This window comes from Cetorhinus maximus, unplaced genomic scaffold (genome assembly GCF_964194155.1).
Source record: "Cetorhinus maximus unplaced genomic scaffold, sCetMax3.hap1.1 HAP1_SCAFFOLD_2304, whole genome shotgun sequence".
Taxonomy (NCBI): Eukaryota; Metazoa; Chordata; class Chondrichthyes; order Lamniformes; family Cetorhinidae; genus Cetorhinus; species Cetorhinus maximus.
This window is the reverse complement of record NW_027598243.1, coordinates 13,499-40,000: the sequence shown is the minus strand read 5'-3', so window position 1 is coordinate 40,000 and position 26,502 is coordinate 13,499. Positions and strand designations below refer to the sequence as shown.

At 41.4% G+C, this 26,502-nt stretch overlaps 1 protein-coding gene across 2 annotated transcripts in view; it reads right to left on the bottom strand.

The window, feature by feature from the left end:
* Window positions 1-2,150: 2,150 nt before the first annotated feature.
* The window catches only part of LOC144677207 (interleukin-6 receptor subunit beta-like), a 36,614-nt gene continuing 12,262 nt past the window's right edge, over window positions 2,151-26,502 (bottom strand). The window contains exon 3 of one of the 2 annotated variants that reach the window (XM_078537393.1): window positions 2,151-6,946. In XM_078537393.1, the coding sequence (XP_078393519.1) occupies window positions 6,449-6,946 (498 nt within the window). In that variant the 3' untranslated portion in view covers window positions 2,151-6,448. The remainder of the gene's footprint in view (window positions 6,947-26,502) is intronic. The other variant, XM_078537394.1, reaches the window with a different exon arrangement.

The window sequence follows — 26,502 nt, the reverse complement described above, 5'->3', positions numbered from 1 at the left end:
ATGTTTGTGTCATTTGTGAACAGCTTTGATATTCTGGCAGAAAGTAGTTATTGCGTTGAATTTTTTTGTGATGTACTATTATTAAGTCATCCGTGAAAATGTTTAACAGAATTGCAACATGTGCAAAGCTCACTGTGTTGCAGATTTTTAATCATTATGAAAGTCCAACAATCTTTGCATCATTTGAGTAAAGTTTTGATTTTCTGGCAGGAAATGATGAGCTGGCTGAATTAAACACAATTTGTTGTGTTATCTATTGTATTTTTGTGATGAATCTCCAACAATTTCTGAGTCATTTTGGAAAAGTTTTGATTTTATTGAAAAGTGCACCAATGTCAGTAAGTTAAAAACAGTAGCACATCACAAAAATGTTTATGATTTTCCAATAATTTTTGAGCTATTTGTTAAATGTTTGATTTTCCTGTATTATGGGCTTGTTTCATTGAGCTAGGCTTATGTCAGTGAGTTACACATTTTTTCCTTGAATTGTAGCCTAAGAATATTTGAGTGATTTGTGAAAAGTTTTGATTTTCCTCCAAAATGTGCTTATCTCAGTAAGTTACACAGTTTTTTTGTGATGCACTATTATTTTTTTGCAAGTCAAACAATTTTTTGAATAATTTGCAGAAAGTATTGATTTTTTTAGGCAAAAATGCTTATCTCAATGAATGTACCATGTTTTCTCATATAATGTTGTGCTTATGATGGTGCAGCAGAGTTTTATTGGTTTGTGAAAAGATGTGATTTCCTTGCAAAATTTGCTTACATCAGTGAGTGAAACATTTTTGGCATGTACTACTGCTTTTCTAATGACCCACTCATTTTTGAATCATTTGGGAAATGCTTTTTTTTCCCCTTGTTCCACTGCGTTACACATTTTTTTTTGTGTATTATTATTTTTATGAAGGCCCAAAAATTATTTTGAAAATTTTCTCTTTTTTTCTGGCAAAATGTGCATATCTCATTTTAATACACAAAGTGTGTTTAATACACAGTTTAAATAATTCTAAGAGTCCAACAATCTTCGTGTCATTCTCACACAAAGTGATTAACTTACTGGTTTTTTGTGACGTACTCCAGTTTTTAATGGTGGTCCGACAATTGTTTAGCAATTTGTGAAAAGTTTAGATTTTCTTTCAAAATGTGCTTAGGCCAGTGAGTTTTTCTTAAAATAGTGAATTCTTCTAAAGGCAGTTAGAGCTTTATTTTACTTCATCTCAGCATGGGCCATGTGATCTGCCCATGGCAAATACTGGATGAGTTGGAATGGAGGGTGTAAGGGCAAAGGATAGTGCGCAAAGGGCATGGGTTGGCATGAGTTGACACTAAGTTGGCATTGGGGTTATAAACGGCCATGGGATATGGGTGGAGGGGCATTTGTTGGCTTGGAAGCTATAAAGGGTGGAGGGTTGTTGGCATGAATCATATGAAGGACCATGGGCCTTGTTGGGTGTAAGAGGTAGCATGGGTTGGCCTGGGTGTGTGGGGGTGATGATGGATGAGATTAGAGGTCTGTTTTTTGTTTTATTGTTTTTTGCAGTTGAGACAAAGTGCCGGATTGTCTGCCACCCAGCAGACCCTGTGCTACCTCTGATCTGTTTCTGGGATCAGTGGGCATTACTCCCATTAATACCTATACCCCAACCGCCACATCCCCAAAGGAAAATCTGACTATCCAGGGTGGCTTTTCAGGAGTCAGATTTATGGAACCGAGAATTCTCCCAACTCTATGGGCAGAATTTTGCCGTCGGCGAGCAGGGGGCGGGGGCATGTGCGATCTTTCCTGCGCATGCGTGAAAGAGCGCACTCTCGCTTTTGGGGAATCCCCACCACCCCCCACCCCCCCCCTCCACCCGCACAGGGAGTGCATAGCACTTCCTGCCGGACGTCACGTTGGGTGGGCCTTAATTGGCCCGCCCAGGAAAAATGGCAGCGGGGCCCACTTCTCCAGCAGGGATCAGCTCCCTGCCCGCCGGAGATTGGGTCAAGTCCACCCGCCTGACAGGCAGAAAATTCTGCCCTTTGTTCCTGACCTGGGGATGAATATTCAAGAAAAATTCAGGCCTAAGTGTGTGTTTACCAGAGATTGTAGAGCTACTTCCATTGTTGATCATATCAGATAAAAGAATACATTCAAACAGCTCGGCTTTTACAATGTTTATTGATCATTTTTCATTTATTAGCTACCAACAGGCAAGCTTTTACTGCTATATGCAAATATTGAGAAGCAAAGGTCAGCGTTTTTATGCACGTTACAGATGCGTGTAACTACAGATTAATTAGCTACAATTCTACTTCAAACTATCAACAGGGGATACACAACTGGAAGAATTTAAAATACAAATGCTCTGTGCGTGAGGCAAGTGTCTCTCCAATTCAGAAACCATTTAACTTTGTGGACACAGTTATCATGTGAAGATATATAGGCCTGTGGTTTCCATTGGGTCCTGCTGTTTTATTTTTTGGTGTAATTCATATGAATTTGACCAGGAATTTCAAACGCAAGTTATGTTCAGCAAAATCTAGTTTATACGCTCTTTGTACTGTTTTACAAACATTGTGTTGGAAGTCAACCCTACTTAGAAAACTGACCATACCCCAAATTGAATGAATCCCCATTTAGAGTTTCCATTAACTGCACTTGTGAGCAATCAAGAAAGCTCTTAAAATGAAGCTGTATGTTTTTAGGCACAAGGCCATTAATAAGCAACTTGCAAAGCTTTTACATATATACTTTTTTATTCACTGACTACTATGCCCCAGTGGATAACTAGTAAATGGTTCTGCATAGTATTTTAAAGTCATTTTCATATATTTAAAATCAAGTCCCTCACAGCTGGTGAACTATACAGTCAAACCCAAAGGTCGGGGTTTTCCGTGCCCGCCAGTGCCAGGCGTGTTTGGTGGTATGAGTGGACAATGTGGCGCAATTGGTCTCACAACAGCAAGAAACCAGTTCACAATCGTCTGCTTAGCCCACCGATGGTGGGCCACGTTCTCCGCCATTGGATGTCAGGATTATACATCAGCATATCACTATTGTGCCTGCCCACCGGAATAATCCCCGCCCCCGCCGGATTGTCCGTCCACATCGGCAGGAAAACAAGCCAACGTGTTTCACAAAACATTAGTGACATGCACCTGGCAAGCTGCACTTCCCTTGGGATTTCAAGGTTTGCTTGCTACCTCACTTCGGTCAGCACTCGTAGTCATCAGCGCCAGGCTTCACAGACAGCACCACATCACTTTTAGGGGGGGGTCACGGGCAGGTCTCTACCTACCAGGCCAGCCATATGTGGGTGTCCTTTCAATGGCTGCTGGGCTAGAGCTTGCTTGGGGAAGGGAGAGAAGTGGCTTCAGGCAAGGGAAGAGGCTGCAGGATGAGGGCTGTACTGGGGAAGGGGGGTATCCTAGGGTGTGTGTGGGGGCACATGTTGATCTGTGCAAGTGGCCTCAAGACGGTGAGGGCTGAGGAGGCAGTCTCCAGAGATGAGACCAGATGGAGATGTGAGGGTATGTGTGTAAGAATGGGTGGTCCCTTGTGCAGGCAGTGAGTGAGATGCCAGTGAATGTGTGATGGGCTTGAGTGTATGAGTTTAGAGTGATGAGATGGTTGCCTTACCATGGCAGCATGGATGAGATCATTAATCCTCTATCTGCATTGGATGGCCAACCACCTCTGTGCAGCATTGGCACTGATAACCACTGCTACCACCCCCCAAGCCTAGTTGGTCATGTCTCTGCCCATCCTGTGGCCAGAGTGGGGGTAGAGGACATCACGACAGGCCTCCACAGTGTCAAAAAAGCATTCTAGTGATACATCGTTAAACGAGAGGGCTGCAGTCTTCTGTGGACATCTCTGCAGGCGTCCTGGGCTGGAAGTACTAAGATGTGTGTGCACAAATAGACTTTAAATATGACGCCCAGCATGCTGATGAGACGAGGTGATGGTGTGGCGGGTGAATTGGATCCTGCCCGCAGTGGAAAGGGTGTGTTTCCCGGGAATGCATTATTAATGGGTAGGTTTAGGAGGATTTGGCGTGAAAATCTGTCATTGTGGCTGGCGGGTAAAACAACACTATAGCACTTTGTTGGGGTAATAAATCAGTATTTTGTATCTGTCTTTACCAAGGAAGACGATGCTACCAATGTCCTCATGAAAGAGGTAGTTATGGCACTGGTGGGTTAAAAATTGATAAAAAGGAGATATTAGAAATGCTTGTTGTATTAAGGTTGACAAGTCACCAAGACCAGGTCAGGTGTATCCTAAGGGAAGTAAGGGTGGAAATTGACATTGGCCATAATCTTCCAATCTACTAATATACAGGTATCTAAGCGCCAGAGGACAGGAATTGTTCAAAAAAGGTGTAAAGGTAACCTTAGTATTTTTTAAAAATATTTTGTGGGATGTGGGCGTTGCTGGCAAAGCCAGCATTTCTTTCTTATCCTAAATTGCCCTTAAACTGAGGGGTTTGCTAGGTCTTTTTAATGGGCGGTTAAGAGTCAATCACATTGCTGTGTGTTTGGAGTCACATGTAGGATGGCAATTTCCTTCAATTAAGGGCATTAGTGAAACCAATGGGTTTTTATGACAACCGATATTAGTTTGGTCACTTTCACTAAGATTCCAGATTCAATAATTAATTGAATTTAATTTCCACGAGCTGCTATGGTGGCATTTGAATCCCGGTTCCTACCTTGGGCCTCAGGATGGCTATCCCAGTGACATTGCCACTACGCCTCCAAAGGAAAGCATTTAGAAATGATGGTATGGTATGGTGTGTGTGCTCTGCTGATGGTTCATCCTGAGATGTTTTCTTTGGAATTTTTGTCAGTGGTGGTTTGCTATTGTCACCCACTCTCAGGGTCAGGGCGAGGAGGCAGGCCCCAAGTCTACCCCCACTGGAATAGGAATCAAACCTAATGTTCACATTATTCAGAACCACACACCGGCTGTCTAGCCAACTCAACTAACTGGCTCCTTTAGAAATGATAACCCAGGACAAAATCAACAGTCTCTTGCACAAGGGTGTAATCCTTCAGGATTCAGGAATGCAGCACTGATTTTTTTTAAGGATAAAATTTGTTTAACTAACTTGGTTGCATTTTTTAATGAGGTAACAGAAAGGGTTGATGAGGATAATGTGGTTGATAAGTTATACATGGTCTTCCAAAAGGCATTCTATAAAATGGCACATAACAAGCTTGTCAGCAAAGTTGAAGCACATGGAACAAAGCAGATTGAGGCAGCATGGATACAAAGTTGTTTGAGTTACAGAAAACAGAGAACAATTATTTTTCAAAACAAAAACAAAAAATGACTTCTTCAGAGTTGGGTCATATGGACTCAAAATGTTAACTCTGTCTTTCTCTCCACAGATGCTGTCAGACTTGTTGCGTTTTTCCAGCATTTTTTGTTTTTGTTTCAGGTTTCCAGCGTCCGCAGTATTTTGCCTTCATCTAATTGTTTTTCGAACTTGAGGAATCTTATTGCAGTTCCCCAGGGATTGGTACTAGGACCACTGCCTTTCTTGATGTATACTAATGATCTAGACTTGAGTGTGCAATGCACAATTTAAACATTTGTAGATGACACAAAGCTTGGAAGAATTGTGAGAGTAGTGAAAGGCTTTAACAGGCTGGTGGAATAGAATGACATATGATACTTAATTCAGAGAAGTGTGAAGTGATACATTTTGATAAGAATAATGAGCAAAGGCAATACAGGGTACAATTCTCAAGGATGGGGGCAGGAGCAGAAGGATCTGGGGGCAGTTGTGCATAAATCATTGATAGGGTAGGCTGAGAAAGCAGTCTCTGTTGGGGTTTTGTATCTAATTTTGGGCACCAATATTTAGGAAGGATTTAGGAATGTTAGCGAGGATGCAGATTTTCAGGAATGGTTCCAGTGATGAAGAACTTCAGTTTTTGAATAGATTGAAAAATCTGAGAATGTTTCCCTTAGAGAAGAGGAGCTAGAGAGGACTTTTGATAGAGGTATTCAAAATGATGCGGGGTTTGGACAGAGTAGACAGGGAGAAACTGTTCCCATTGGTGGAAAGGTCGAGAAGCAGGGGGCACAGATTTAAGATAAGAAGGTAAAAGAAGCAGAAACGACATGAGGACAACTTTTTTGTGCAATGAGTGGTCAGGATCTGGAATGCTGTGCTTGAGAATGTAGAGGAGGCAGGTTCAACTGTGGCTTTCAAAAGGAAATTGGATACATATGAAGAAAACAAAAATGGACGGCTACAGGTAAATGGCAGAGGAGTGGGACTAGGTGAGTGGCTGTTAGGGAGTCACACAGAAGGAGGCCACTCAGCCCATCATGTCTGAGCTGTGGCCATTTTATTCTCGAATTGTGCTATCTTTGTAGCATCAGTGCATCATCAAGGAATCACCATTTAGACATTGTTTAGTCATCAATGAATCACAATTGTGTCACCATTTAATCACCTTTGTGTTCAGACACTAGTCCCCATAAAAGTGGAAAAGTTTTCCATATTTCCTCCTCTCCAACTATATCTGACAGCAAAATGTCCTGCGACAGTTCACTGTCATTTGCTGCAGACATTGTAAACCATGGGTTCTCATTTGGTTTGGGACTTGGTGTTAATTCATGCAAAAGTGGTTGAGTGGAATCTGATCTGAGGAAGAGTGTGGGTGGAACTTTCTGGTCTTTAGAGTGCAGCACAGTGGCATACTGAGCCAGCCCAGAAAGATTGTGGTACGGTGTGCAAACATCACGTGTATGGCCGGCTGATGAACAGTGCAGAGTCTCTCCACTGTTGGGGCTCTTTCTATTGCTGTTAATGCTCATACCCTTTTCATCTTCTATCAGCTGGTTTGATTTTACTGCAGAAGCAATGTTCTGTCTCGTGTCTTTCTGGAGGAAGGTAAAATAGGAGACGATGCAGTCAGGATTTTCATCCGAACAGTTCCGATCCTTAATAAAACAAATGTCTCAAATTACCTCACTCTTAATGAACATGAATCATAGAGAAAAAAAATCTATAAACTCAAAATCAATTCTATGCATGTTTCTGAGTATTCAATTCCTGCCATAGAAATGATGCCAAATATATGACATTCTAGAAGAATAGGAAGCTAGGTAAAGTTGGAGGGGTAGCACTGTTATGCAAGGATGGCATTGGTGCAATAGTTAGAGATGGTCTTGGTTCAGGAGATCAGGATGTAGATTTGGTTCGGGTAGAGATGAACAATAGGGAAAGATGTCACTAGTGGGAGTGGTCTGAAGGCCCCCTAAAAGCAACCACAAAGTAGGACAAAGTATACAAGAAGAAATGTCAGGTGCTTGTGATAAAGGGGCAGCAATAATCATGGGCTATTTTTTTCAACATGTAAACTGGAAAAATCGGACTGGCAGTTGTAGCCTTGATGAAGGGTTCTTAGAATGCTTTCGGATAAGTTTTTAGAGCAGCATGATCTGGAATCAACCAGAGATAAGGTTATGTTAGACTTGGTATTGTGGAATATGATAGGATTAATTAATGACCTCAGAGTAAAGGCACCCCTAGGTAGCAGCGATCACAATATGATTGAATTTTACATCCAGTTTGAAAGGGAGAAGAGTGGGTCTAAGTCTTAATCTTAAGCTTAAATAAGGGCAACCATGTGGGAATGAAAGCTGAGCTAGCTGAAGTGATCTGGAATATGGTGAGGGGATAGATCAATAGAGAAGCAGTGACAGGCATTCAAGGGGATGTTTCAGAGTATTCAGAATAAGAATATTCCTACTATAAAGAAAACTTCTAAGGGGAGGACCCACCATCCGTGGTTAACTAAAGAAGTTAGAGAAAGCATCAAACTTCAGGAAAAAGCATATAACTGCGCAAAGGTGAATGGCAGGTCAGATAATTGGTCAGGATATAAAGAATGGCAGAGAATTACGTATTTTTTTCTGATTGATCTTTTAGAGTATGAGGAAGTTAGCTAGAAATGTAAAAAGACAGCAAGAGTTTCTACAGGTATTTGAAAAGGAAAAGAGTAAGTAAAGTGAGTGTTGTCCTCCAGAGAGTGACTGGGGAGTTAATAGTAGATAATAAGGAAATAGTGGATGAAATGAACGGATATTTTGCTTCTGTCTTCACTATAGGGGATGCAAAAAAAATTGCAGTAATAAAATAAAATAAAAGCACATAGTGTAGGGGGTAACACATCAGCATGGATAAGAAGATTGGCTGGCTGGCTGAAATCAGAGTGTACACATAAAGGAGTCTTTTTCTGATTGGCAGGATGTGATGAGTGGAATAGAGTATGAACTCATGTTGTGAAAAGGACATAAGGAGGTTGCAGATGGATATAGATCAGTTGAGTGAGTGGGCAAAAATCTGGCAGAAGGATTATAATGTGGAAAAATGTGAAGTTCATAACTTTGGCAGAATTCCAAAGTGCAGAGGGATCTAGGTGTTCTCGTGCATGAGTCACAAAAAGTTAGTACATAGGTGCAGCAAATAATTAAGAAGGCTAATGGAATGCTATCCTTTATTACGAGAGGAATTGAACATAAAAATTGTACTTCAGTTATATAGGGCATTGGTGAGACCACACCTCAAATACTGTGTGCGGTTTTGGTCTCCTTATTTAAGGAAGGATGTAAATGCATTGGGGGTGGTTCAGAGGAGGTTTACTAGATTGATATCCGGAATGAGTGGGTTGTCTTATGAGGAAAGGTTAGACAAGTCGAGCTTGTTTAGAAGAGTGAGGGGTGATTTGATTGGACTATACAAGATCCTGAACCGACTTGACAAGATGGACGTGGAAAGAATGTTTCCTCTTGTGGGTGAGTCCAGAACTAGGGGGCACTGTTTCAAAATTAGGGGTCGCCCTTTTAGGACAGAGATGAGGAGAGTTTTTTCCTCTGAGGATTGTGCGACTTTGGAATTCTCTGTCTCAGAAGGTGGTGGAGGCGGGGTCACTGAATATGTTTAAGGCAGAGGTGGATAGATTCTTGTTAGGCAAAGGAATCAAAGGTTATCAGGGGTAAATCGGAATGTGGAACTCGAAACACAAACAGATCAGCCATGTTCTTATTGAATGGCAGAGGGACTGAATGGCCTACTTCTGCTCCTATTTCATATGTTCATAAATTTTAAATAGAATTCTGTTATTGAACAATTAATGCTTTCAGTTCAGACTTTTAACCAAAATTCAACCCTAATCCTAACTTTATTCCCAACTCTAATTGTAAACTGAGCCCTCAATCTAACCTCTAATCGCTAATCCTAACAAGTACCTAAACCCTATTTTGAGCTTGAAGCTGAGCCCTCGATCCTAATTTAAAGCATAACCTACCTCAAACCAAAATCAGATAACTAAACCTAAACATATACATAACCAGAACCTGGGATTTATGGACAATGAAAGCAAAAGAAGTTGGATATTCTTACATAGGAAAGGGAAAGAAAGAAAATAATTTGTAACCCACAAGATATCATTGAAAGGAATCAACTAGGATTGAGAGATTTAGAACCCAAACTGAAATGGTAATGTAGACCCAATATTAAATTGAGCATAAACTTTAATGTTTCCTTTGTCTACTCTTAACTGGCCCTGATTCTCCACATCTCCTCAAACTCACTTGTGATACTATGCCTATCATAACTCTACTTCAATTGTAATATCTATTTTCTCATATCCGAATGCAGACTCAATGCTCCAACAACACTCAAGAAGCTTGACACAACCCTCTGAGGTAGAGAATTCCAAAGATTCACCACTCAGTGAAGAAATTCCTCTTCATCTCAGCCTTAAATGGCTTACCTCTTATTCTGAGACTGTTTCCTCTGGTTCTAGACCCACCAGCCAGGGAAGCATCTTATTTACATCTACCCTGTCACACCCTGTATGAATTTTGTAAGTTTCAATGAGGCCACTCCTCATTTTTCGAAACTCAAAAGAAGACCCAGTCTCCCAATCTCTCCTCATAAGACAATCTCACCATCCCACGGATTAATCTGGTGAACTCCCTCAATGACAAGTATATCCCTCCTTAAATAACGAGACCAAAACTGTACACAATATTCCAGGTGAGGTCACACCAAGGCTCTATACAACTGCAGCAAGACATCACTATTTCTGCACTCAAATCCCTTTGCGATGAAGGCCAACATACTATTTGTCGTCCTAATTGCTTGCTGCACCTGCATGCTAACTTTTAGTAACTCATGAGAAAGGACACCCAGGTTCCTTTGGACATCAACAACCTCTCACAATTTAAGAAATATTCTGCCTTTCTGCTTTTTCTACCAGACTTATTCACATTATATTCCATCTGCCATGTCCTAGTACATTCATGTAGCCTGTCCAAATCCTCTTGAAGCCTCCTTGCTTCCTCCTCACAACTTGCATTCCCACCCAGTTTGGTGTTCCGCCCAGTTGCTCAATATCAAAAGTTGCAAATTTGGAAATATTATGTTTGGTTTCCACATCCAAATCATTTATATAGATTGCGAATAGCTGCAGACCTCGAATTGGTCATTGCAGTACTCCACAAGTAACAGCCTGCCATCCTGAGAATGATCCATTTTTTCCTAATCTCTGCTTTCTGTCTGTTAAACAATTCTCAATCCAGACTAGTATGTTTCCCCCCAATTCCTATGTGGTTCATCAATGACCTTCCTTCCATCATAAGGTCAGAATGGGGATGTTCACTGATGATGCAGCACCATTCATGACTCCTCAGATACTGAAGCAGTCCATGTCCAAATGCAGCAAGACCTGGACAATATCCAGGCTTGGGCTAACAAGTGGCAAGTAACATTCACGCCACACAAGTGCCAGGCAATGACCAACTCCAACAAGAGAGAATTCAACCATCATCCCTTGATGTTCGATGGCATTACCATCACTGAATCCTCCACTATCAACATCCCGCGTGTTACCATTGACCAGAAACTGAACTGGACTAGCCATATAAATATTATGGCTACAAGAGCAGGTCAACGGCTAGGAATCCTGTGACGAGTAACTCACCTCCTGACTCCCCAAAGCCTGTCCATCATCTACAAGGCACAAGTCAGAAGTGTGATGGAATGCTCCCCACTTGCCAATATGAGTGCAGCTCTAGAACAGTCAAGAAGCTTGACATCATCCAGGACAGGGCAGTCCACTTGATTGGCACCACATCCACAACCATTCACTCCCTCCACCACTGACGCAAAGTAGCAGCAGTGTGTACCATCTACAAGATGCACTGCAGGAATTCACCAAGAATTAGACAGCACCTTCCAAATCCACGACCACTACCATCTAGAAGGGCAAAGGCAGCAGAAACATGGGAACACCAACACCTGCAAGTTCCCCTCCAAGTCACTCACCATCCGGACTTGGAAATATATCGCCGTTCCTTCACTGTCACTGGCTCAAAATCCTGGAACTCCCTCCCTAACAGCACTATGAGTGTACCTACACCACAGGGACTGCAGTGGTTCAAGAAGGCAGCTCACCACCACTTCCTAAAGGCAACTAGGGATGGGCAATAAATGCTGGCCCAGCCTGCGAAGCTTACATGCCATGAATGAATAACAAAAAAAATTCCCTACTAATGACTTCTTTTAAGGGTGGGCTTCTGAAAAAACATGAAACCTCATCCACCGGCGAGATGAGGTTTCATGTCGGTTATAAAAAACTTTAATAAAGTTTCAGTGATATTTATTAACATGTCCCATCTCGTGTGACATTGTCACATGAGGGGGACATATTAATAATTTTTTAATTTTTCTATTTTTTAACTTTCAAAACCTTTCAGCGCTCTCCCTGAGGCAGCACTTAGTCTCAGGGAGATGTGAGCTCTTTCGTGCGCATGCGTGAAAGAGCGTACTCTGGCAGCAGGGGAATCCCTCCCCCCCGCCCGCCCATACAGGGAGCGCATAGCGCTTCCTGTCGGGCAGCCCGCTGGGCAGGCTTTAATTGACCCGACCACTTAAAATGGCAGCGGGTCCCATTTCGGCGGCAGCGATCGGCGGCCTGCCTGCCCATCAATGGAAAAATTGTGCCCAGAAAGTGAACAGGTGAAATGAAGGAAGTTAAGGAGGCCAAGAGAGGGTATGAAAGAATATTGGCAAACAAAATCAAGGTGACTGCAAAGATCTGAGGTGAGAAAGACTGCTCTTGACATCAGGACAACATTTGACCGAGTGTGGCAACAAGGAGCCCGAGCAAAACTGGAGTCAATGGGAATCAGGGGAAAACTCTCCACTGTTAGAAAGAAATGAAATTACATCAATAGCAAGAAATGACGTAGGGTCAGATGATGTAGAAACTGTGTGGGTAGAGTTGAGGAACAGAAAAGGTATAAAAACCATAATGGGAGTTATGTACAGGCCTCCGAACAGTAGTCAGGATGTGGGGCACAAGATACACCAGGAGATAGAAAAGGCGTGTAAGAAAGGCAAGGTTACAGTGATCATGAAAGGAAGGAAAAGGAATTTTCAAGAAAAGGAATTTGTAGAATGTCTACGAGATGGCTTTTTGGAGCAGCTTGTGGTGGAGCCCACTAGGGAACAGGCAATTTTAGATTTAGTGATGCGTAATGAGGCAGATTTGATAAGGGAGCTTAAGGTGAAGGAACCCTTAGGAGGAAGTGACCATAATATGATAGAATTTACCCTGCAATTTGAGAGGAAAAAGCTGGAATCAGATGTAACGGTATTACAGTTGAATAAAGGCAACTACAGAGGCATGAGAGAGGAGCTGGCCAGAATTGACTGGGAGATGAGCCTAGCAGGAAAGACAGTGGAATGGCAGGAGTTTCTGGGAGTAATTTGGGAGACACAGCAAAAATTCATCCCTAGGAAGAAGAAGCATACTAAAGGGAGGACGAGGCAACCATGGCTGACAAGTGAAGTCAGGGACAGCATAAAAGCTAAAGAGAAAGCATACAATGCGGCGAAGAACAGTGGGAAACCAGGGGATTGGGAAGCTTACAAAGACCAACAGAAGACAACTAAAAAAGAAATAAGGAGGGAGTAGATTAAATATGAGGGTAAACTAGCCAGTAATATAAAAGAAGATTACAAGAGTTTTTTTAGATATATAAAAGATAAGAGAGAGGCAAAAGTGGACATTGGGCCACTAGAAAATGATGCTGGAGAAGTAGTAGTGGGGAACAAAGAAATGGCGGAGGAACTGAATAGGTACTTTGCGTCAGTCTTCACGGTGGAAGACATGAGTAACATCCCCAAAGTTTAAGAGAGTTGGGGGGCAGAGGAGAGTATGGTGGCCATTACCAAGGAGAAGATGCTAGGAAAACTGAAAGGTCTGAACGTGGATAAATCACCCGGACAAGATGGATTACACCCCAGAGTTCTGAAGGAGATAGCTGAAGAGATAGTGGAGGCGTTAGTGGTGATCTTTCAGGAATCACTCGAGTCAGGGAGGGTCCCAGAGGACTGGAAAATCGCTAATGTAACCCCCATTTTTAAGAAGGGAGTGAGACAAAAGATGGGAAATTACAGGCCAATTAGCCTGACCTCCGTCGTTGGTAAGATTTTAGAGTCCATTATTAAGGATGAGATTTCAGAATACTTGGAAGTGCATGGTAAAATAAGGCAAAGTCAGCAAGGTTTCATCAAGGGGAGGTCATGCCTGACAAATCTGTTAGAATTCTTTGAGGAGGTAATGAGTAGGTTAGACAAAGGAGAGCCAATGGATGTTATCTACTTAGGCTTCCAGAAGGCCTTTGACAAGGTGCCGCACAGGAAGCTGCTCAGTAAGATAAGAGCCCATGGTGTTAGAGGCATGGTACTAGCATGGATAGAAGATTAGCTGTCTGGCAGGAGGCAGAGAGTGGGGATAAGGGGGTCCTTCTCAGGATGGCGGCCGGTGACTAGTGGAGTTCCGCAGGGGTCAGTGTTGGGGCCACAACTTATCACTTTATACATTAATGATCTAGATGAAGGAACTGAGGGCATCCTGGCTAAGTTTGCAGATGATACAAAGACAGGTGGAGGGACAGGTAGTATTGAGGAGGCGGGGAGGCTGCAGAAGTATTTGGAAAATGGGCAAAGAAGTGGCAGGTGGAATACAACGTGGGCAAGTGTGAGGTCATGCACTATGATAGGAAGAATAGAGGCATAGACTATTTTCTAAATGGGGAGAGAATTCCGAAATCTGGAGTGCAAAGGGACTTGGGAGTCCTAGTTCAGGATTCTTTAAAGGTTGAGTCGGTAGTTAGGAAGGCAAATGCAGTGTTGGCATTTTTTTCGAGAGGACTAGAATATAAAAGCAGCGATGTGCTGCTGAGGCTTTATAAGGCTCTGATCAGACCACATTTAGAATATTGTGAGCAATTTTGGGCCCCGTATCTCAGGAAGGATGTTCTGGCCCTGAAGAGGATCCAGAGGAGGTTCACGAGAACGATCCCAGGAATGAAAGGCTTAACATATGAGGAACGTTTGAGGACTCTGGGTATATACTCGATGGAGTTTAGAAGGATGAGGGGGGGATCTGATTGAAACTTACAGAATACTGAAAGGCCTGGATAGAGTGGACGTGGAGAAGGTGTTTCCATTAGTAGGAGAGACTAGGACCCGAGGGCACAGCCTCAGAGTAAAGGGAAGACCTTTTAGAACAGAGATGAGGAGAAACTTCTTTAGCCAGAGAGTGGTGAATCTATGGAATTCATTGCCACAGAAGGCTGTGGAGGCCAGGTTATTGAGTGTATTTAAGACCGAGATAGATAGGTTCTTGATTGGTAAGGGGATCAAAGGTTACAGGGAGAAGGCGGGAGAATGGGGTTGAGAAACTTACCCGCCATGATTGAATGTCAGAGCAGACTCGAGGGGCCGAATGGCCTAATTTCTGCTCCTATGTCTTATGGTCTTATGGATGGAGTCATACCTAGCACAAAGGAAGATGGTTGTGGTTGTTGGAGGTCAGTCATCTCAGCTCCAGGACGTCACTGCAGGAGTTCCTCAGGGTAGTGTCCTAAGCCCAACCATCTTCAACTGCTTCATCAATGACCTTCCTTCCATTATGAGGTCAGAAGTGGGGATGTTCCTGATGTGCACAATGTTCAGCAACATATGCAACTCCTCAGATACTGAAGCAGTCCATGTTCAAATGCAGCAAGATCTGGACAATATCCAGGCTTGGGCTGAAAAGTGGCAAGTAACATTTGCGCCATACAAGTGTCAGGCAATGACCATCTCTAACAGGAGAGAATCTAACCATTGCCCCTTGACATTCAATGGCATTACCATCACTAAATCCTCCACTTTCAACATCCTGGGGGGGGTTACCATTGACCAGAAACAGAACTGGATATAAATACTATGGCTACTAGTGCAGGTCAGAGGCTAGGAACCCTGTGCTGAGTAACTCACCTCCTGACTCCTCAAAGCCTGTCCACCATCCACAAGGCACAAGTCAGGAGTGTGATGGAATACTCCCCATTTGCCTAGATGAGTGCAGCTCCCACAACGCTCAAGAAGCTTGACACCATCCAGGATAAAGCAACCCGCTTGATTGGCACCCCATCCACAAACACTCACTCCCTCCACCACCAATGCACAAAAACAGCAGTGTGTACCAGATGCACTGCAGAAATTCACCAAGGCTCCTTCGACAGCACCTTCCAAACCCACAAGCACTACCATCTAGAAGGACAAGGGCAGCAGATAGATGGGAACACCACCACCTGGAAGTTCCCCTCCAAGCCACTCATCATCCTGACTTGGAAATATATTATTGCCCCTACACTGTCACTGGACCAAAATCCTGGAATCCCTCTCTAACAGCATAGTATTTATATGGCTAGCCCAGTTCAGTTTCTGGTCAATGGTAATGCCCAGGATGTTGATAGTGGGAGATGCAGCAATGGTAATGCCATTGAATGTCAAGGGGCGATGGTTAGATTCTCTCTTGTTGGAGATGGTCATTGCCTGGTACTTGTGTGGCGCGAATGTTACTTGCCACTTGTCAGCCCAAGCTTGGATATTGTCCAGGTCTTGCTGCATTTGGTCATGGACTGCTTCAGCATCTAAGGATTCGCGAATGGTGCTGAACATTGTGCAATCATCAGCGAACATCCCCACTTCTGACCTTATGATGGAAAGAAGGTCATCATACCTACACCGCATGGACTATAGAGGTTCAAGAAGGCAGCTCATCGCCACCTTCTCAAGGTGGAATTAGGAATGGGCAATAAATGTTGGCTTAGCCAGAGATGCACACCTCCCATCAATGAATTTTTTAAAAAATACATTAAGAGGAAGAGGGTAACTAAGGAAATAGTGGGGCTCATTGGTACAATACTCAGTAGAAGAAAAACTTTCCTTTAGGAACCGAGATTGGTCCTCGGAGCCTGGGAACGATAAGTCAGAGTAGAAGAGAAGAGAACAGAGAAGAGTGAAAACACTCCTTCCCAACTCCTCCCTAATCATTCTCTTAGTTACTTTAAATCTTTGCCATCTAGTTTTAATCACTCAGTCCCTCATTTTCACTGTTGTAATTTCTTAGTATCTAAATCTTACTGTTTTAATATCTCAGTCCCTCATTTTCACTGTTTTAATCACTCAATCCCGAAATCGTACTATTTTACTCATTCCATCCCTAAATCTCGCTGTTTCAAATGCTCAATCCCTAAACCTTGCTGTTTTAATCACTCAATCCCGAAATCCAAAGGCTTTGCAGCGATTGCTGGATTCCCCCGTGTCCAGGGTGCCATTGACTGCACACATGTGGCAGGTCAGGGTCAGTCGGGTGCCTTCGTCAACAGGAAGGGATTCCACTCCATGAACGTGCAGATAGTGTCTGACCACAGGATGCAGATTCTGCAAGTCTGTGTAAGGTACCCAGGCAGCTCCCATGACGCCTACATCCTCAGACACTCCCAGGTGCTGGGCTCTTCAGTGCTCCAGCCTAACTGGATGGATGGCTGCTGGGAAACAAGGGCCAACCACTGAAAAGGTGGCTCATGATGCCTCTGCATCACCCAAGAACAGTGGCCGAGCAGTGGTACAATAGGACCCACATCTCCACAGGGGCGGTGGTAGACAGAACCATCAGTCTTTTGAAGATTCGCTTCCGATGCCTGGATCGTTCAGGGGGCGCACTACAATACCCCCAGAGCGGGTGTCACTGATCATGGTTTCATGCTGTACTCTTCATAATCTGGCACTGGCATGGGGGGACCCACTGGAGAAATTGAGGAGCAAATATGTGCACAATTTGAGGTGGTGTGTAAAAACAATAACAATAGGGTAATTATATTAGGTGATTTCCCAACATTAATTGGGATAGACATAGTGTTAAGGGCTTGGATGGAGTGGATTTCTTGAAATGTGTACAGGAGAACTTTTTAGGTCAATATGTAGAGGTTCCAACAAGGGACGGCGCAGTGCTGGGCCTAATTCTGGGGAATGAAGCCAGACAGGTGGCTGAGGTGGTGGTGGGGGAGCATTTTAGTGATAGCGACCACAACATGGTACAATTTAAGTTTGTTATGGACAAAGAAATCGACAAGTTGCAAAAAAAATGTTTCGGATTGGGGAGAGTGGATTTTAGTAAAGTAAGGCAGGATCTGGCCAAGGTAGACTGGGAACAGTTACTTGTGGGGAAATCTACAGAGGAACAGTGGGGGGTGTTCAAAAAGGAAATGGGGAAGGTACAGGCTCAACATGTTCCCTCTAGGGTGATAGGAAGGAGTAACAAGCCCAGAGAACCATGGATGACCAGAGATATTCAGGTTACGATGAGAAGGAAAAAAGAGGCTTTTAGCAGGTACAAGGGAAGCAAATCAGCAGAGGCATTAGTGGAGTGCAGAGTGGAGCTTAAGAAAGCAATTAGGAGAGCAAAGAGGGTACATGAGAAAGCTCTGGCTGGTAAAAGTAGGGAAAATCCCAAGATATTTTATAAGTATATCAATGGGAGGAGGATAACCAGGGAAAGGGTAGGGCCCAAAAGGGACTAAGGGGGCAATCTATGGGTGGAGCCAGAGGACATCACTAGAGTGTTGAATGAATACTTCACGTCCGTCTTCATCGAAGAGATTGAGGATGAAGGTATTGAACTCGGGGAGAGAGACTGCGAAGTTCTTGAGCAAATTGATTTAGGGAGTGACAATTTATTGAAGGCGTTGGCAGGCTTAAAAGTAGACAAATCTCCAGGTCCGGATGATTTGTGTCCCAGACTGCTGAGCAAGGCAAGGGAGGAGATTGCAGGGGCTCTGACCCGAATTTTTAATTCCTCTCTGGCCACAGGGGAGGTGCCAGAGGACTGGAGAACAGCTAATATAGTTCTGCTATTTAAGAAGGGTTGTAGAGATAAACCAGTTAATGACAGGCCAGTGAGCCTCACGTCAGTGGTAGGGGAACTATTGGAGAAAATTCTGAACGAGAGAATCTATCTCCACTTAGAGAGGCAAGGTTTGATCAGGGATAGTCAGCATGGCTTTGTCAGAGGGAGGTCATGCCTAACAAATTTGATTGAATTTATTGAGGAGGTGACCAGGTGTGTAGATGAGGGTAGTGCAGTTGATGTAATTTACATGGATTTCAGCAAAGCCTTTGACAAGGTCCCACATGGGAGACTTATAAAGAAGGCAAATGCACATGGGATACAGGGTAATTTGATAAGGTGGATTCAAAATTGGCTTCGTTGTAGGAGGCAGAGGGTGATGACAGAAGGATGCTTTAGTGACTGGAAGCCACTGTCCAGTGGTGTAACACAGTGATCTGTGCTGGGTCCCCTATTATTTGTCATTTATATAAACGACATAGATAACTATGTGTGGGGTGGGATTAGTAAATTTGCGCATTACACAAAAATTGACTGGGTGGTTAACAGTGAGGTTGAGTGTCTTGGGCTACAGGAAGATATAGACGGGATGGTCAAATGGGCAGATAAGTGGCAGATGGAATTTAACCCTGAAAATTGTGAGGTGGTACACTTTTGAAGGAGTAATTTGACAAGAAAGTATTCAATGAACAGCATGGCACTAGGAAGTTCTGAGGAACAAAGGGATCTTGGCGTGTTTGTCCATAGATCTATGAAGGCGGAAGGGCATATTAGTGGGGTGATGAAAAACGCATATGGGACACTTGCCTTTATCGATCGAGGCATAGATTACAAAAGTAGGGAGGTAATAAGACCATAAGACATAGGAGCAGAAATTGGGCCATTCAGCCCATCGAGTCTGCTCCACCATTCAATCATGGCGGATAAGTTTCTCAACCCCATTCTCCCACCTTCTCCCCGTAACCTTTGATCCCCTTACCAATCAAGAACCTATCTATCTCGGTCTTAAATACATTCAATGACCTGGCCTCCACAGCCTTCTGTGGCAATGAATTCCATAGATTCACCACTCTCTGGCTAAAGAAGTTTCCCCTCATCTCTGTTCTAAAAGGTCTTCCCTTTACTCTGAGGCTGTGCCCTCGGGTCCTAGTCTCTCCTACTAATGGAAACATCTTCCCCACGTCCACTCTATCCAGGCCTTTCAGTATTCTGTAAGTTTCAATCAGATCCCCCCCTCATCCTTCTAAATTCCTGGGAGTATAGACCCAGAGTCCTCAAACGTTCCTCATATGTTAAGCCTTTCATTCCAGTAGTCAGTCAGAAGAGGAACACGATGAGGAGATCACTGTGGGGATAGATGCAGACCTGGGTAACCTCCAGGGAGGCAGGGACACCTGGGATGCTTCGATCCAAAGCTCCTTCAGCTAGGCTGCCAAATAAGAACCACCACCACATGGCAGTGCTGAAGACTCCATACTCGATCCCAGAGAGGAACATTTCCTTGTCTAACAACATACACTCTGTGCCTGTGCAATAAAGTTTCAGGAGACACACGTCCATTATTATTTAATGGCCTACCCTGCACATATAGAACAAATGAAGCACCCCGAGGCCAATAGCACAAAGTAACACTCAATGTCGATGTTTTAATCATTCAGTCCCTCAATCTCGCTGTTCTTATGTCAGTCCCTCAATCTCCCTGTTTTAATCACTCAATCCCTCAATCTCACTGCTTTAATCACTCAGTCCCTCAAACTCGCTGTTTTAATCTCAGTCCCTCAATCTCATTGTTTTAATCACTCAGTCCCTCAATCTTGCTATTTTAATCTCAGTCCCTCAATCTCGCTGTTTTAATCACTCAGTCCCTCAATCTCATTGTTTTAATCTCAGTCCCTCAATCTCGCTGTTTTAATATTTCAGTGCCTAAATCTCCCTGATCTAATCTCTCAGCCCCTCAATCTCATTATTTTAAACTCAGTCCCTCAATCTCGTTGCTTTGATCAAAGACCCTCAATCTCACTGTTATAATATTTCAGTGCCTAAATCTCGCTGATTTAATCTCTCAGTCTCTAAATCTAACTATTTTCATATTTCAGTCTCCAAGTTTACTGTTTCAATTTTTCAGCCCCTAAATCTCACTGTTTTAACATTTCATTCTCTAAATCTTGCTGTTTTAATATTTCAGTCTCTAAATCTAACTCTTTTAATATTTAAGTCTCGAAATCTTACTGTTTCATTTTTCAGTCCCTAAATCTCACTGTTGTAATATTGCAGTCTCTAAATTTTACTGTTTTAATACCTCAGTCCCTAAATCTCACTGTTTTAATATTTCAGGGTCTAAATCTCGCTGATTTAATATATCAGTTTCTAACTTTCACTGTTTTATTATTTTAGTCTCTAAATCTCACTGTTTTAATATTTCAGTCCCTAAATCTTTCTGTTGTAATATTTCAGTCTCTAAATCTCACTGTATTAATATTTCAGTCTCTAAATCTTGCTGTTTTGATATTCCACTCTCTAAATCTCACTGTTTTAATCTCTCAGTTGCTAATTTACGCTGTTTTATTCACTCAGTCCCGAACTCATACTGTTTTACTCACTAGTCCCTAAATGTCACTGTTATAATCCCTCAGTTCCTAACTTTCATTGTTTTAATCTCTCAATCCCTAACTCACGCTGTTTTAATCACTCAGACCCTCAACCTCGCTGTTTTAATCACTCAAACCCTCAATCTCACTGTTTTAATCTCAGTCCCTCAATCTTGCTGTTTTAATCACTCAGACCCTTATTCTCGCTGTTTTAATCTCAGTCCCTCAATCTCTCTTTTTTAATCACTCATTCCCTAAATCTCACTGTTTTAATCCCTCAGTCCCTAAATCTCACTGTTTCAATCTCTCAGTCCCTAACTCATGCTCTTTTAAGCACTCAGTCCCTAAATCTCACTGTTTTAATATTTCATCTCTAAATCTTGCTGTTTTAATATTTCTTTCTCTAAATCTCACTGCTTAAATATTTCATTCTCTCAATCCTTATGTATTATTCTCTCAATGCCTAAATCTCACTGTTTTAACATTTCAGTCTCTAAATCTTGCTGTTTAAATAAAAGTCTGAAAAGTCTCTAAAGCTCACTGTTTAATATTTCAGTCTCTAAATCTTTTGGTTTTAATATTTCAGTCTCTAAATCTAACTATTTAAATATTTCAGTCTCTAAGTTTTACTGTTTCAATTTTTCAGCCCCTAAATCTCACTGTTTTAATACTTCAGTCCCTAAATCTCACTGTTTTAACATTTCACTCTCTAAATCGTGCTGTTTTAATATTTCAGTCTCTAAATTTAACTCTTTTAATATTTAAGTCTCGAAATCTTACTGTTTCATTTGTCAGTCCCTAAATCTCACTGTTGTAATATTTCAGTCTCTAAATTTTACTGTTTTAATACCTCAGTCCCTAAATCTCACTGTTTTAATATTTCAGGGTCTAAATCTTGCTGATTTAATATATCGGTCTCTAACTCTCACTGTTTTAATCTCTCAGTCCCTAACCCACGCTGTTTTAATCACTCAGTCCCGAACTCACGCTGTTTTACTCACTAGTCCCTAAATCTCACTGTTATAACCCCTCAATTCCTAATTTTCACAGTTTTAATCTCTCAGTCCCTAACTCACGCTGTTTTAATCACTCAGACCCTGAATCTCGCTGTTTTAATCTCAGTCCCTCAATCTTGCTGTTTTAATCACTCAGACCCTTATTCTCGCTGTTTTAATCTCAGTCCCTCAATCTCTCTTTTTTAATCACTCATTCCCTAAATCTCACTGTTTCAATCTCTCAGTCCCTAACTCATGATCTTTTAATCACTCAGTCCCTGAATATCACTGTTTTAATCATTCAGCCCCTAAATCTCACTGTTTTAATATTTCAGTATCTAAATCTTGCTGTTTTAATATTCCATTCTCTAAAACTCAATGTTTTAATCTCTAAGTCCCTAACCCACACTGTTTTAATCACTCAGTCCTGAACTCACGCTGTTTTACTCACTAGTCCCTAAATCTCACTGTTATAAACCCTCAGTTCCTAAATTTCACTGTTTTAATCTCTCAGTCCCTAACTCACGCTGTTTTAATCACTCAGTCCCTAAATCTCACATTTTTAATCCCTCAGTCCCTCAATTTCGTTGTTTTTCTCTCTGTCCCTCAAAGTCGCTGTTTTAATCGCTCAGCTCCTGAACCTCGCTGTTTTAATCACTCAGACCCTGAATCTCGCTGCTTTAATCTCAGTCTCTCAAACTCGCTGTTTTAATCACTCAGACCCTAAATCTCACTGTTTTAATCACTCAGTCCCTAAATCTCACTGTTTCAATCTCTCAGTCCCGAACTCATGCTCTTTTAATCACTGAGTCCCTAAATCTCACTGGTTTAATCTTTCAGCCTCTAAATATCACTCTTTTAATATGTCAGTCTCTAAATTTCTTTGTTTTAACATTTCAGTCTCTAAATCTTGCTGTTTTAATATTTCAGTCTCTAAATCTCACTGCTTAAATATTTCAGTCTCTAAATCCTACTGTTTTATTCTCTCATTGCCTAAATCTCACTGTTTTAACATTTCAGTCTCTAAATCTTGCTGTTTTAATATTTCAGTCTCTAAATCTTACTGTTTCATTTTTCAGTCCCTAAATCTCACTGTTGTAATATTTCAGTCTCTAACTTTTACTGTTTTAATACCTCAGTCCCTAAATCACACTGTCTTAATCTTTCAGTCCCTAACTCAATCGGTTTTAATCCCTCACACCCTAACTCACGCAGTTTGAATCACTCAATCGTTCAATCTCGATGTTTTAACCATTCAGTCCTTCAATTTCGCTGTTTCAACCTCAGTCCCTGAATCTCGCTGTTTTAATCACTCAGTCCCTCAATCTCACTGTTTTAATCTCTCAGTCCCTCAATCCTGCTATTTTAATCTCAGTCCCTCAATCTCACCGTTTTAATCACTCAGTCCCTCAATCTCACTGTTTTAATCACTCAGTCCCTCAATCTCATTATTTTAAACTCAGTCCCTCAATCTCGCTGTTTTGACCAAAGACCCTCAATCTCGCTGTTTTAATATTTCAGTGCCTAAATCCCACTGATTTAATCTCTCAGTCTCTAAATCTCACTGTTTTAATATTTCAGTCCCTAAATCTCACTGTTTTAATATTTCAGGGTCTAAATCTCGCTGATTTAATATATCAGTCTCTAACTCTCACTGTTTTATAATTTTAGTCTCTAAATCTCACTGTTTTAATATTTCAGTCCCTAAAACTTTCTGTTTTAATATTTCATTCTCTAAAACTCACTGTATTAATATTTCAGTCTCTAAATCTTGATGTTTTAATATTCCATTCTCTAAATCTCACTGTTTTAATCTCTTAGTTGCTAATTTATGCTGTTTTATTCACTCAGTCCCGAACTCACGCTGTTTTACTCACTAGTCCCTAAATCTCACTGTTATAATCCCTCAGTTTCTAACTTTCATTGTTTTAATCTCTCAGTCCCTAACTCATGCTGTTTTAATCTCAGTCCCTCAATCTTGCTGTTTTACTCACTCAGACCCTTATACGCGCTGTTTTAATTTCAGTCACTCAATCTCTCCTTTTTAATCACTCATTCCCTAAATCTCACTGTTCTAATCCCTCAGTACCTAAATCTCACTGTTTCAATCTCTCAGTCCCTAACTCATGCTCTTTTAAGCACTCAGTCCATAAATCCCACTGTATTAATCTTTCAGTCCCTAAAGCTCACTGTTTTAATATTTCATCTCTAAATCTTGCTGTTTTAATATTTCAGTCTCTAAATTTCATTGTTTTAACATTCCAGTCCCTAAATCTTGCTGTTTTAATATTTCTGTCTCTAAATCATGCTGTTTTAATATTTCAGTCTCTACAGCTCACTGTTTAATATTTCAGTCTCTAAATCTTGCTGTTTTAATATTTCAGTCTCTAAATCTAACTATTTTAATATTTCAGTCTCCAAATTTTACTGTTTCAATTTTTCAGCCCCTAAATCACACTGTTTTAATACTTCAGTCCCTAAATTTCACTGTTTTAACATTTCACTCTCTAAATCTAGCTTTTTTAATATTTCAGTCTCTAAATCTAACTCTTTTAATATTTAAGTCTCGAAATCTTACTGTTTCATTTCTCAGTCCCTAAATCTCACTGTTGTAATATTTCAGTCTCTAAATTTTACTGTTTTAATACCTCAGTCCCTAAATCTCACTGTCTTAATTTCTCAGTCCCTAACTCAATCTGTTTTAATCTCTCACTCCCTAACTCACGCAGTTTGAATCACTCAATCCCTCAATCTCGATGTTTTAATCATTCAGTCCCTCAATCTCGCTGTTCTTATGTCAGGGTCCCAATCTCACTGTTTTAATCACTTAGTCCCTCAATTTCCCTGTTTTAATCACTCAATCCCTCCATCTCATTGCTTTAATCACTCAGTCCCTCAATCTCACTGTTTTAATCTCAGTCCCTCAATCTCGTTGTTTTAATCTCAGTCCATCAATCTCGCTGTTTTAAGCACTCAGTCCCTCAATCTCACTGTTTCAATCACTCTGCCTCAATCTCATTGTTTTAATCTCAGTACCTCAATCTCGCTGTTTTGATCAAAGACTCTCAATCTCGCTGTTTTAATATTTCAGTGCCTAAATCTCGCTGATCTAATCTCTCAGTCTCTAAATCTTGCTATTTTAATCTCTTGGTCCCTAAATCTCGCTGATTTAAAATTTCAGGGTCTAAATCTCGCTGATTTAATATATTGGAGTCTAACTCTCACTGTTTTATTATTTCAGTCTCTAAATCTTTCTGTTTTAATATTTCAGTGTCTAAATCTTGCTGTTCTAATATTCCATTCTCTAAAACTCACTGTTTTAATCTCTCAGTCCCTAAACCACGCTGTTTTAATCACTCAGTCCCGAACTCACGCTGTTTTACTCACTAGTCCCTAAATCTCACTGTTATAATCCCTAAATTCCTAATTTTCACTGTTTTAATCCCTCGGTCCCTCAATTTCGTTGTTTTTCTCTCAGTCCCTCAAACTCGCTGTTTTAACCACTCAGCCCCTGAACCTCACTGTTTTAATCACTCAGACCCTGAATCTCGTTGTTTTAATCTCAGTCCCTCAATCTTGCTGTTTTAATCACTCAGACCCTTATTCTCGCTGTTTTAATCTCAGTCCCACAAACTCTCTTTTTTAATCACTCATTCCATAAACCTCACTGTTTTAATCACTCAGTCCCTAAATCTCACTGTTTCAATCTCAGTCCATAACTCATGCTCTTTTAATCACTCAATCCCTGAATCTCACTATTTAATCTTTCAGCCCTAAATCTCACTGTTTTAATATTACAGTCTCTAAATGTTGCTTTTATAGTATTTCAGTCTCTAAATTTCATTCTTTTAGTATTCCAGTCTCTAAATCTCACTGCTTTAATATTTCAGTCTCTAAATCCTACTGTTTTATTCTCTCAGTGCCTAAATCTCACTGTATTAACATTTCAGCCTCTAAATCTTGCTGTTTTAATATTTCAGTCCCGAAATCTTACTGTTTCATTTTTCAGTCCCTAAGTCTCACTGTTGTAATATTTCAGTCCCTAACTCAATCTGTTTTAATCTCTCACTCCCTAACTCACGCAGTTTGAATCACTCAATCCTTCAATCTTGATGTTTTAATCATTCAGTCCCTCAATTTCGCTGTTTTAATCACTCAGTCCCTCAATCTCGCTGCTTCAACCTCAGTCCCTCAATCTCGCTGTTTTAATCACTCAGTCCCTCAATCTCACTGTTTTAATCTCTCAGTCCCTAACGCACTCTGTTTGAATAACACTATCCTTCAAACTCGCTGTTTTAATCATTCAGTCCCTCAACCTCGCTGTTTTTATGTCAGATCCTGAATCGCGCTGTTTTAATCACTCAGTCCCTCAATCTCGCTGTTTTAACCACTCAATCCCTCAATCTCATTGTTTTAATCACTCAGTCCCTCAATTTCGCTGTTTTAATCACTCAATCCCTCAATCTCACTGCTTTACTCACTCAGTCCCTCAATCTCGCTGTTTTAATCACTTAGTCCCTCAATCTCATTGTTTTAATCTCAGTCCCTCAATCTCGCTGTTTTAATCTATCCCTATTTCACGCTGTTTTAATCACTCAGTCCCTAAATCTCACTGTTTTAATTTCTCAATCCCTAACTCACGCTGTTTGAATCACTCA